This window comes from Calliphora vicina, chromosome 3 (genome assembly GCF_958450345.1).
Source record: "Calliphora vicina chromosome 3, idCalVici1.1, whole genome shotgun sequence".
Classification (NCBI taxonomy): domain Eukaryota; kingdom Metazoa; phylum Arthropoda; class Insecta; order Diptera; family Calliphoridae; genus Calliphora; species Calliphora vicina.
In genome coordinates this window covers 24,360,193-24,374,321 of record NC_088782.1, presented here as the reverse complement: position 1 = coordinate 24,374,321, position 14,129 = coordinate 24,360,193, and the positions used below count along the sequence as shown (strand labels likewise).

Sequence of the window (14,129 nt, the reverse complement as noted above, 5' to 3'; positions counted from 1 at the left end):
ATTGATTATTTTACTGGCATATTTATACATATTGGTCATTATTTTATTTCCAATAATTACCAACATTTTTAATATATGTAGTTGTCATATAAAAAATAACATTTTAATCTCTTGCGTTTTCATATCATGAGTAACTCATGGAATTTTTTAAGAGATAGCTTTCACTTAAAGTGTTTGAACACCTGATGTATTAATTGTCTAATTGTTGGCTATCAGTATTTTGCGTTCATGAGATTATATCTTGAACGTGAGTTATGTATTTTATGAACGTGTACATAACAAAATCAACGATTTTTAGTTATGTTTGAATTATTAATTACTAACGAGACCTAGAAGCACGTGGTTAATTTTTTTTATTTATATCTACTTCAAAGGATAAACATTTTTCTTAAGTCCCAGCTATTGGAAGTACGTCACTATGTAAATTTGCTAATGTTTCTGTTTAACTAACCTTTGTATTTTACATACAATAAATGCATTTGCAATTCAACTTGCAATCTGATCTATTAACTTAAAATTCAACTCATTTAAATATGTTTATATGTACATTTGAACGGTTATGCATACATAGAGAAAAATGTTTAATTTTTATTAAGAGTTTTAGAATTTTTTTTTAAATTTTGAAAACACTATATTGTAACTTACTATAGAATAATGACAGATCGCATTTAATAAGAAACAAAAATCTCAGATTTTCATATTTCTAAAATTCTTTTGATGTTGCCTAGCATATCGCACGAATACAATTTCTTAGTAAGAAACACTTCCGGTCAAATTTGAGGAAATTGTATGCAACTTTTTTAGGAAATTTAATACATTTTCACAACATTTTTATATTAAAATTTGTATGTGTCTATGTTTATGACATGAAAACTTCGTATAGTTTCTACAGGGAATTGTCGTTATAGATTCAGTTTATGTTAGCTTTAATGATTTCAACACAAAATGAAAGTAGATTCCTACAAAGTTGGTTCGAATTTAGTTTTTATGGGCTCTAGAAGTTGGTATATGGGGGATTTCACGTCAAGGGAACCAACTTTTAAAATCGTTGTCTTCCGATAGGGATGAAATTTGCACCAAGGTTAGACCTATTGGATAGTAATTCAGACACAATTTTTCAACAAGATCGGTCAAGAAGAGTTAGAGGGGGTCAAAATTTGACATTTTGGCCAAACATGTGGTTTTTCTCATCCATGTAAATTATTACCTATTGTTCTTAGCAAAATGTGACCCAAATAGTTTAGATAGCTATTTCTTTAATCTTTCGAAAAAAATATTAAACAAATTTTTAATATTTTTTTTTCGAAATCAAAAACTTTTTTAATTTTTTTTTCAAAATGGGCCATTTTTTTTCCTTAAAATAAAGCTTAGATATTTTTCTTGACAACCTATTTGGTCGCTTAGTGGGATGCGAGTTCGATATCTACCAAAAAAAATGTTTTGTAATTCAAAACATGCAATTTTTGACTTTTTTTGCAAAAACAAAAACTTTGTTAACTTTTTTTAGTTTTTTTTTTGCTCAACAGAAAGCTCAGATATTTTCCTTGAAGACTTATTTAGTCGCTTAGTGGGATGCGAGTGGGATATTCATTGATTGATGTTTTAATTTATTTCTACAATTGAATTGTTACGAAATAATTTACAATGATTGAAACTTAATATATCCCAGATATCGTCATCAATTTCAATGGTAAAAAAGTGGTTAACTAAACTTCGTTGTGGTACCGCCACGGAAGATGTCGTTGTGGCATCTCACATGGTTGAGTGGTTTCAATTTTGAATGATCACTTGGGTATGAGAAAGCTTTCTGCAAGATGGCTGCCTCGTTTGCTCACAATTTGCATGGCAAAAATCCGTGAATTAGGCTACGAAATCATCCCTCTTCCGCCGTATTCTCTGGATTTAGTCCCGAGTGTCTACTTCTTGTTTCCAAACCTGAAGAAATGTCTCGGCGGAAAGAGATTTGACTACAACGATGAAATCATCACTACAACTATGTTGAAAAATAAAAAAACTTTTTATCCAAAAACGTGTATTTCATTCAAAAATGAATATGATTCCGACGTAAATTTCATAAATTTTGATTTATGAATATTTTTTAATGAAATTTTACACTTATATAGATTTTTTTATTGAAAATGGAAAAATAAAAACAAATTTTTAAATTTATAATCAGGAATCCCGCAATTCCCAAAAAAGTATTGAAAAATTCCAAAAAGGTATTTTTTCGGTTTTTGGCTATAATATCCATACCACAGGCGGGGTTATCGGAACTCTTTACAAAATGATTAAGAACATATTGGGCCATCTAAAATAGGTTACTATATTTTGATATCGAGTATGCGATTTGAGAATTTTTACCCTAAAGTTGAATTTTACATAAAATATAGACATTTTTTGAATGGACCTGGTCCCCTAGATATCAAAAAGTATACATTTTTTTTCATTTAAAATATTTGACGTAAAGTTAGCTTTTCAAAAAATACAAATTCATTATACATTCTCTTAGAAATTTTTTAGATAACTTAAAAAGAATAAAAGTACTTTTTCCTCAAAAAATTGCGAAAAATCGCCTTTTTTAATTTTTTTAAATTCAAATGAATGTAACTTTGGACTCAGTCATGATTTTTAAACACTTCTTTCTTTATCTGATATATAGTACATCTATTGTAAAAGAAAAATGGATAAAATCGGGGAATATTTGGAACCGGTAAAAATTTTGAAAATTAAATTTTCAAATGCGAATAACTCCTAAGCTATAAGAGATAATTGATAGCTACGACGGTTTTATGTAGTGCTCGACGAGGAGATTCTATATGTGTAATTTTTTTAAAATCGGAACACAGACGAAGAAATAGGATTATTTTAAAAATTGAACATACCCGGGGTGTCCTACTTTGGGAACCCCTGGTCCCGCTCATGGTGGGCTCATGAGGTCCAAATTCAAAACTTAAACTCGACTACACTTCCTCTTTGCGCATATGAAATTTCATTCAAATCGGAGTAAGGGTTAAGAAGTTACAGATTTATTTCCCTCTTTTTTTATTCTCATACCACTGTGCATCTGTTGAAGTTGTCTTAATGAGGGCGAGGGGAAGACGGTAGAGCTCTGCTCTATAGAGGATAAGGACTGTGACATTGGGCAGTACATTACCAATAATATTGTTTATTTGTGTGGGTTTGATTGGTTTATAAATCCAAGTTTGTAACCTAACCATCCCAAGTATGGATGAAAAACATAAATTTCCAAGTTCTGCAATATTTTTGGATGATTGTATAAAGCTTATCCGTACGGCATCTTCTCTAAAGTTTGGAGATAAAAGAAAAAAAAATGATTTTACAACATTTTATTAAATTTTTTGTACAGGTTAGAAGCTTATCTTATCAGAATTTCTACGATGCATCGCGATGGGGGACACTTCCATGGGGGACAAAATCTAAAATTCGGAAACAAAAATGTCAGCAAATCATTTCATAAAACCATTCATTACAAATTAAATTCTTTAGTTTCATTCAAAGGATTTATTTGAATAGAATTCATTAATTTTTGAACTAATTCATAATTAAATTCATTCACACTTTGAAATTTAATGAAATTATATTATACAAAACTGAAATGAAAAAGAATTGCCTAAGCCCCTTTCTTATAGATTTGAGTTGATGAAAAATTTAAGAATTAAAATAAGTTATATTAAGATAATTTGAAAACAATTTTAATTAAAGAAAATTTTAGTGATTCATGGGGGGACGATGGGGGACACTTACATGGGGTACAAAATCTAAAATTCGGAAACAAAAATGTCAGCAATTCATTTCATAAAACCATTTCCTACAAATCAAATTCTTAAGTTTCATTCAAAGAATTTATTTGAATGGAATTCATTCATTTTTGAACTAATTAATAATTAAATTAATTCACTCTTAATGAAAATATATTTTCTTCTTTCAGTTTTGTTTATGTTTTGTTTTTAATCATTGAAATAAGAATTGCCTAAGCGCATTTCTAATAGATTTGAGTTGATTAAAAATTTAAGCATTAAAAGAAGTTATATTAAGATATTTTGAAAAGGATTTTAATTAAAGAAAATTTAGTGATTCAATAAGGAATTAATTCTCAAAGTAATGAATGCAATTCATTTGAAGTACTAAGGAATTAACTCGTAAAGAGGAAACAATTTTATTTTATTTTGAAAACTGAATTAAGAATTAATTCTTTCTATCCTTTGAACTGATGTAATTGTACCAAAAAAATATTGTGACTGATCTGTAAATTGCCCTAAGTATAAATTCTCAAACTTTTGTCAAGATATTTCGAAAAGTTTTTTTAGAGGCTGTTAACAAATTGCTTCACCAGGTCAATTTCTCTGTGTATATGTAAATATTCTCTCACCTATTGTCGAATGTGAACATGTTTAATTGTGGTTGCAGTGATTTTACGTCAATCGTTTAATGATTTCCAATGTATTTGGGTCAAATCGAGAGTTCTTTAGCAAATGCAGTGATACGACTACGTAAACTGTTAGAGCAAATTTTGAATGCATTTATACGGTTATAATGATGATGATGCTGTTACATGAAGAGAGCTAGAAATAAGCTTAAAAATAATTAAGTTAAATAAATATAAACTTTAATATTTTATTAATTCAAAACACTTTAAAGTGTTACTAAATAATTTTCCACTATTCCTTAATAAACCAGTGTGTGGCAAGTTGTTGTTTCCAAATGAAAGAAACTAAAATACCAAAAATTCATTGATGATTTTTGTGATATAAAAACTTTTGCGCATGTTTAACAGTGTACTTGAGAAAACTGTTGCTATTTCTCAGCACAAAACCCAGCACAGCCACAACTCAATACAATACAATACAATACAATAATAAATAATTAGTTTGATTTCGTTTTGTTGTTGTTGTTTTTTTTATTACATTTTATTTTTTATTCTCTTCTCCTTTTATCATTTAACATTTGATACAATTGACAGCCTGCTGTTTGTTCTACTGTGTTTCCTACGGCCTGTATGACAGACTGCCGTCCGACTAAGTACGACTACCGATTGAATGATGATATATAAATGAGTGATTCAACTGTTATTTGAACATTCCATACAATTCCTTCAAAGAAGTATCAATACAGAGTTCCATTTCTCCAAGACTCTACTACTACTACTACTCAGTGTATATTTTGGGGTATTTGTTTATACAAATATATAAAAAAAATTAAAAAAAAAAACATTTATATCCTAAAAGAAAGAAACGAGCAAGAATATCAACACAAAATATTCTTAATATTTGCCAAAGAAACCCAAAAAAAAAAACAGTTTAAATAAAATAAACAAAAGTGTAATATTTCGCGGCAATTTGTAAATAAAAAGCAGTGTTTTCAAATCATTGTTGCTAATTGATAAAGACAATTTTGTGAAAATATAAAAAAGAAACAAGACTTTGTTACACAAATTTGAACATTATAAAAAAGAAAATATTAAATAATTTCAACTAAAATGGCACAGGTATGCATTTATTTTAAATTAATTTATATTCTAGTTTCTTTGTTTTAAAATTTAGTAAAAAATATAGTTTCAAACGATTCATATTCTCGAGATTTTGTAGATGCTTTTGCATTTCCGCTTCATTAGAAACGGTTTAATTTCAAACTCCCTAAAGTATGCAACAGGTTATTGTGAAGTAGGCAAGTGTTAGCAGCAATACAGTGGTACAGGTTTATAAAATGTTTAAAATGTAGATAAAATTAAATAGTCAGGTGATTAAACTGAGTTGTTTAAAAATATACCTATATATGTCAGTTAATTTAAAAATTTAGAAGATTTTTAAGAAGTTCGTGATGTTTAAAGTTGAAATTAAAAAAAAATCTTAAATTAAATACATTTTCATAATTTTAATTAAAATTAAACCAATAGCATTCGTTAATAGCAAATATTGCTGGTTTAAAAATTTAAAATCTTTTCGGATATTATAAGAAATTATCCATAATATTTTGCAGATCAATTTTAATAACTATTAGAGTTTATTCGAGTTTTATTTTAATCGTGTATAATTTCATAATTTTTATATTATTCAAGTAGTGATCGATTATTTCCTAAAATTTCGAATGAAAAAATTTCGAATTATTCAAATTATTATTTTAATCGAACAAAATTTCATAATTTTTATATTATACAATTGAACGATTCGAATATTTATTTTAATCCAATAAAATTTCATAATTTTTTATATTATTGAAGTGATCGATTAATAAATTTTATATTATTCAAGTGATTGATTAATTTTTAAAATTTCGAATGAATGAAAATATTGTTCCAGTTTTATTTTAATCGAATAAAATTTCTTAATTTTTTATATTATTCAAGTGATCGATTAATTCTTTTAAATTTCCTCGATTATTCGAATGAATAATGAACAAAAAATATTATTCGAATAATTATTTTAGTCGAATAAAAGTTTATAATTTTTACATTATTCAAGTGATCGATTAATTTTTAAAATTTCCTCGATTATTCTAATCAATAACTAGAAAACAATAGTATTCGAATACATAATTATTCTAATCCAATAAAATTTCATAATTTTTTATATTATTCAAGTATTCGAATAATATTTTAATCGAATAAAATTTCATAATCACTTGATTGATTAATTTTTAAAACTTCGAATGAATGAAAATATTATTCGAGTTTTATTTTAATCGAATAAAATTTCATAATGTTTTCAAGTGATCGAAATTTCCTCGATTATTCGAATGAATATCGAGTTGAAAATATTATTCGAATAATTATTTTAATCGAATAAAATTTCATAATTTTTATGTTATACATTAATTTTTACGATTAATTTTTAAAATTTCCTTGATTATTCGAATAATGAGCAAAAAATATTTTTCGAATAAAAGTTCATAATTTTTTACATTATTCAAGTGATTGATTCATTTTTAAAATTTCTAATGAATGAAAATATTATTCGAGTTTTATTTTAATCGAATAAAATTTCTTAATTTTTTATATTATTCAAGTGATCGATTAATTCTTTTAAATTTCCTCGATTATTCGAATGAATAATGAACAAAAAATATTGTTCGAATAATTATTTTAGTCGAATAAAAGTTCATAATTTTTACATTATTCAAGTGATCGATTAATTTTTAAAATTTCCTCGATTATTCTAAAGAATAACTAGAAAAAAATAGTATTCGAATACATAATTATTCTAATCCAATAAAATTTCATAATTTTTTATATTATTCAAGTATTCGATTAATTATTCGAATAATTATTTTAATCGAATAAAATTTCATAATCACTTGATTGATTAATTTTTAAAATTTCTATTGAATGAAAATATTATTCGAGTTTTATTTTAATCGAATAGAATTTCATAATTTTTTCAAGTGATCGAAATTTCCTCGATTATTCGAATGAATAACGAGTTAAAAATATTATTCGAATAATTATTTTAGTCGAATAAAATTTCATAATTTTTTCAAGTGATCGAAATTTCCGATTATTCGAATGAATATCGAGTTAAAAATATTATTCGAATAATATTTTAATCGAATATAATTTCAAAATTTTTTATATTATTCAAGTGATCGATTCATTTTTAAAATTTCTTCGATTATTCGAATGAATAACGGGCAAAAAATATTATTCGAATAATTTTTTAATCGAATAAAATTTCTTAATTTTTTATATTATTGAAGTGATCGATTAATTTTTTAAATTTCCTCGATTATTCGAATGAATAATGTACAAAAAATATTATCCGAATAATTATTTTAGTCGAATAAAATCATAATTTTTACATTATTCAAGTGATCGATTAATTTTTAAAATTTCCTCGATTATTCTAATGAATAACTAGAAAAAAAATAGTATTCGTATACATAATTATTCTAATCCAATAAAATTTCATAATTTTTTATATTATTCAAGTATTCGATTAATTATTCGAATAATTATTTTAATCGAATAAAATTTTATAATCACTTGATTGATTAATTTTTTAAATTTCGAATGAATGAAAATATTATTCGAGTTTTATTGAATCGAATAAAATTTCATAATTTTTTCAAGTGATCGAAATTTCTCGATTATTCGAATGAATAACGAGTTAAAAATATTATTCGAATAATATTTTAATCGAAAAAAATTTCATAATTTTTTCAAGTGATCGAAATTTCCTCGATTATTCGAATGAATATCGAGTTAAAAATATTATTCGAATAATTATTTTAATCGAATAAAATTTCATAATTTTTATTTTATACACTTGAACGATTAATTTTTAAAATTTCCTCGATTATTCGAATAATGAGCAAAAAATATTTTTCGAATATAATTTCATAATTTTTTATATTATTCAAGTGATCATTTCATTTTTAAAATTTCTTCGATTATTCGAACGATTAACGTGCAAAAAATATTAATCGAATAATTTTTTAATCGAATAAAATTTCATAATTTTTTATATTATTCAAGCGATAGATTAATTTTTAAATGTCCTCGATTATTCGAATGAATAACGAGCAAAAAATATTATTCGAATAATTATTTTAATCGAATTAATTTGAATTTTTCGCTGTTTAAAAATTCAAGTTACATTTTCTTAAGTTTTAATAAAAATCGACCGAAAAAATTACAATATTTAAGTATGTTCATGACACAAATTTAACCTTTGACCTTCATGAATTAAGAGTTAACGTTGCCAGATTTTAGTACAACTTACAGAACGTATTTTCCATTCAAAAATACGTATTATATGGATTATAATATGATGACAAAAATGTATTCAAAACCCATAAACGTAATAAAATTTTTAGCTTTCTAACAAAATATTGCCAAAAATAAGTTTTTCCCGAAATCCACAAAACTCAAATCCTTGGTACGGTAAAACTATTAGAGATATTGACCCAATTTCTATATTTGTATTATCTTAAATATCCCCAATAAATCCTAAATTAGTTAAAGAAACTTTTAAAAACATTGAAATTTGTGTTAAAAATGAACGTTTGGTGGCCATACAATTCAAAGGCGAATAAGTTAATGGAGTAACTACGAATTGATTCCATAAAACCATTCCCAAACAAAACAAATTTTTTAGCTTCATTAAAATGCGTTTATTTGAATAGATTTCATTCATTTTTGAATAAATTCATAATAAAATTAATTTAACCTTTTAATATTTACATCTTTCCTCATTCGAATCTATTCCAAATTAAATGAAATATTTTTTCTTCATTTAGTTTTGTTTTGCTTTAATCATTTTTTAAGAATAGAAAAAAAATTTTCTTTTTATATGAATTGAAGAAAAATAAACAAATAAAGAATATATTGCATTTCATTTTGCCCTCGACCTTTAAAGTACTAAAATAAAAAAAAAATATTTCATTTTCATAATTAAATTAGCTTATTTTCAATCAATGAATGCACACCTTTACTTAAATGTCTGTATAACAGTTCAACATGTGAACCGCACAACAAGAAACTACAAAATTAATTATGAAAGCATATTTTAAGGAGCGCATTTATGGTGGACAATAAATTCTTTTATATCCTCTCTTTTTGTACACACACTCACACATAAAAAGTGTACTGTAAGAAAAAACACAATGACAACAATAAAAAAATATATTCATCAAAAAGGCTTCTTTCTCAGGGTCAATAATAATAATAATATTGAAATTGAAATGTATTAAAAAAACATAATTTTATTTATGTTTCATTTACAATTACATTTATTTGCAAGGCTAAACTAAAGTAAAGAAACTTTTACTTAAACACAAAAAAACTACGTAAATTTTGTTATAGATTTTAAATAAATTTTAAATATAAAATAAAACGTTTTGTTTTGTTTTCTTTATTTGACGTAAGAAACATGTGCAGTTCTTTGACTGTAACTGATTATAAATTCAATACGCAATAGAGTTATAATAATAAAAAAGGGGCTCGTTATCGCCAGCTCATGATGAAGCAGTTATAAAAATTCTTTAGTGTCTACGTATGTTTATAAAATGTATTTATTTGATATTTTGTTAATCAAGAAGTACAGTTTGAGACAAAATTTGTTTTTTTTAATGAAATCTGCCTAAATCTATAAAATATTTTTTTATTTCAAATCTAAAATTCTTGCAACGACCTTTAGTTCAAGGTCGTTTAATGTCTTTAATATAAAATTTGTCTATATTTTTATTTCTTTCATTTAAAATCAATTAAAATTTTAATTTGTTTTAAACGTTACCTCTACTTTAATTATGTAGTTCTAATCAAGTTGTAAATTTGTATTTATTTTTTTCTCATTTTTGTCTGCTTGTATTCTGCGTACTACAATTTTATTCAAGAAATCAAGAAAAAAATCTTATAAAATCATTTTTTTCTGTTGTTTTTGTTAAACGTGTAGATGTGTTACATACGTCAGCAAATTAATATTTTTTTTTTCGGCTGGGTTTTTTTTTTGGCTCGATCGCTGAATTGTCAAGCAGCAAACAACATTGAGCAATACAGTCATCAATGAAATAAAGTTTTTAATTTACGATTCTGATATGTAGGTTTATACTATGTAGAATAATAAATAAGAGATATAGACAGATAGTTGAGAGTATGAAATCATTGCTGGAGATGTGAAAGGTTTTAGTTTATAGTGGATTTTTATATAAATGTTTTTTTAGCAACATAAATATTCATTTGAGCTTCCAGCTTCATTCAATTCGCAACAAATTTAGTTGCTCAACTAACACTTTTACCCCCATTTTCTCAATATCTGGTTATCGTTAACATTTTTTTTGTATGAGAACTGTCAGTTTATCGTCACAATAAAAAAATAACCAGAGTTTGAGAAAATGGGGGTTAATATTTTTTAAGCAAAGGTTCGAAAGAAGTAATTTTTAATTCAATTTTCAAATTCAAAATACAATTTATCTCTTAACCATTTCATTAATGAATTCATTATGAATTAATTCATAGACTTAATTATTTAGTACTTCAAATGTATTGAATTCATTACTTTGAAAATGTATACTTTATGGAATTAATTCCTTATTGAATCGTTCATGTATTATTTAATTCAAATACTTTAAAAAAAATAATTTAATAAAATTTATTGAATGATTAAATTTTTCATCAAATTCAAATCTAAGAAGTGAGATCGCAAAAATCTTAACATACATAAATGTTAATAAAAAAGAAACCACTAAAGCTGCAGTTTTGATTTTTGATTGAAGTTATACATAACAACTTTCAAAAAATTTCTCTCCATTGGCCTTAGCTCCAGGCAGTTTGGAGGATTTGCCACTCTTGGTACAAATTCCACATTATTGTTTTTGTACCCCTCAACACCTTGTTTACCATAGTGACAGGATGCCAAATCAGTCCAAAAATAATGGACACATTAAGAAGTCTTATGAATGGAAGCATCCTATTTTGTAAACATTCCTCGATTTCGGTATTTATTGAGCCCTTTGTAACAAATGTTTGGCTTCATTTGCCGCAACTGCATATTCCTTGCCATACCAAGAACTTTTTCGGATAATTTTCTGCTTTTGGTTACTAAACTTTTCTACAACATTCCCTTGAGCATCAGCAACATAAAAATATTGTCCCGGAAGCTGCGGAAATTTTTCCAGAACATACTTTTCGTCATCCATTATGCAGCAAGTATATTTTTATACCCTTCACCTTCGTGAGAAGGGTATACATAAGTTTGTCATTCCGTTTGTAATTTCTACATTTTTCATTTCCGACCCTATAAAGTATATATATTCTGGATCCTTATAGATAGCGGAGTCGATTAAGCCATGTCCGTCTGTCTGTTGAAATCAGATATCTTCGGGATCCAAATCTTCAATAATTCTGTCAGACATGCTTTCGAGAAGTCTGCTATTTAAAATCAGCAAAATCGGTCCATAAATTACGGAGATATGAGCAAAAAACCGGGACAACCTCGATTTTTGACCTATTTTTGATCTATATATGGATTACTAAGTCATTAATATAGACAATATGGATATCTAATGATAGATATTTCAAAGTCCATTGCAACTATGTAGATAACGCTATAGTAAGTTGGACCTACAATGGGTTAAAATCGGGAAAAATATTTTTTAACACGATTTTTTTTTCATAAAAAAATTTGTTTGTCATAATCAGGGAAACCAAAATATGCAAATGCATGTTTTTTCTGGTGAGTCTAATGAGCACATGGATAAGATATTTACACGTTTCAGAACTATTTAAGAATTTTGGCATCGATTTGTTAGTGCATATTTTTGCATATTTTACCCTTAAATACATATTTTTGCATATATTTGTTTTAAGAGCATATTTATGTCATATTTTGCGTTTTTAGAGCATATTTTACTGTTTAATAGCATATTTTGAGTTTATCAAAAACAAATTTTGTCTTACTATTGTGTTACAGGTTTTTGTTTAAAATTCAAAATTGAAAAATAGATGGCTTTTCACCAAAAAAAAATTTAAAAAAACAGAATTTTTTTTTTTAAATTTAAAATAACAATTCGAAAAATTTTTTTATCCAAAAAATGAAAAAACTGAAAAAAAAATTTTGTTCACCTAAAAATATTTAAATTTTTTATTTTGAAGTATAATTAGGTGAAGGGTATATAAGATTCGGCATAGCCGAATATAGCTCTCTTACTTGTTTTAATATAAAATAAGCACTAGTTTAATAATAGCTGCATCTAAATATCAAATTTTAGTTCTAATTCAAACTTAACCGTTCTAAGTGTTAAAGAAATATTGTCTTTTAAATTTGCTCCTGTAACATCAGTTGATGTCGAAAGAACATTTTCTATGTATAAAAATGTTTTCAGATCCAATAGACAACCATTTTTATTTGAAAATTTGAGTAAATTTTTTTTGGTTAAAAATTATGTAAAAGTTTGTTTTTTTAAGAGCATATTTTTTAAATTTTAAGAGCATATTTTAAAGTTTTTACTGCATATTTAAAGCGTCTAAAACGCCTTTTTTAGAGCATATTTCCGGTTTCCCTGGTCATAATTTTTTTTTTTTTTTTAAAAATTTAAAATTTTTTTTTAACAAAATTTGGAAAAAACTTTTTTTTTAAAAAAAATTAAAAAACAATTTCGAAAAAGAAAATTTTTAAAAACAATTAAAAAAAAATAAAATTTTGTTTACCTAAAAATATTTAAAAAAATTTATTTTAAAGTATAATTTGGTGAAGGGTGAGATTCGGCACAGCCGAGTATAGATCTCTTACTTGTTTTTTTATAAAATTTTACTTCAATTTCCAAGCCCTAACTTTTCGTATCAAATAGTCCATGTACTGAGCTAACCGGACTGCGTTCCTACCGGATGTGAGCTCTTTTAAAAATACTTTCTATTTATTGGTTTTAGAAACATCATGTGGACCATTCCTTCTACCTGAAGCAGGTTTTCTATTAACGGGCAAGTTCGCTACTGTTCGATACTGTTTAATAACATTGGAATCAGTTTGACGGCAGAACTTTGATTGTTTGGCCAAATTTTTGTAGGACCAAGTTGGATTTTGTTGAAAATATTTAATAATTTTAGTACGCACTTTTTTCTGGTCACTCATTTTAATCAGACTAACAAATGAACATAATTCACATTAAACATAATAACTGACATACTTTTCAAAGGTAACTGATCAAAAAAAATAAAAAATTTAATAATTCTTGGGTTTAAAGTTTTACGGAAAATCCGGTGTTAAGGTTTTTTCAAACTCACTCCTTTCAAACAATTTATTAGAAATGTTTGCAATTTAAAAAGTTGTATATTTTCTATTAAAAGTTAGTAATTTTTAAAGGCAAATAAGCTTAAAATTTACTACTTTTAAAGCTCTGCAAATATTATACAATATTTTGTTTGTACGAATATGTTCGTGATTTTTGTTGCTGTTTTTTCTCGTTCATTTAATGTTTTTCTTTCAATTGTATTGTTTTTGTTTTTCATATTTGAGGGCTCGTCTCTTGTTTACTTCGTTTATGCGAGTGAATCAAATGCAAACATATACACAAGCACACACACCCATGAGCAACATACTCACTCGTCCATAGAAAAATAAAAACAAAACAAATCAAACCAAAAAGAGAACGTGATCATCTCATATGATGATGAGTATTTA

At 25.6% G+C, this 14,129-nt stretch overlaps 1 protein-coding gene across 1 annotated transcript in view; it reads left to right on the top strand.

The window, feature by feature from the left end:
- The first annotated feature begins 5,370 nt into the window (after window positions 1-5,370).
- Window positions 5,371-14,129, top strand: part of ImpL2 (Ecdysone-inducible gene L2) — a 65,829-nt gene continuing 57,070 nt past the window's right edge. Inside the window, exon 1 of the mRNA XM_065504265.1 lies at window positions 5,371-5,506. Within this exon, the coding sequence (XP_065360337.1) occupies window positions 5,498-5,506 (9 nt within the window). The 5' untranslated portion in view covers window positions 5,371-5,497. The remainder of the gene's footprint in view (window positions 5,507-14,129) is intronic.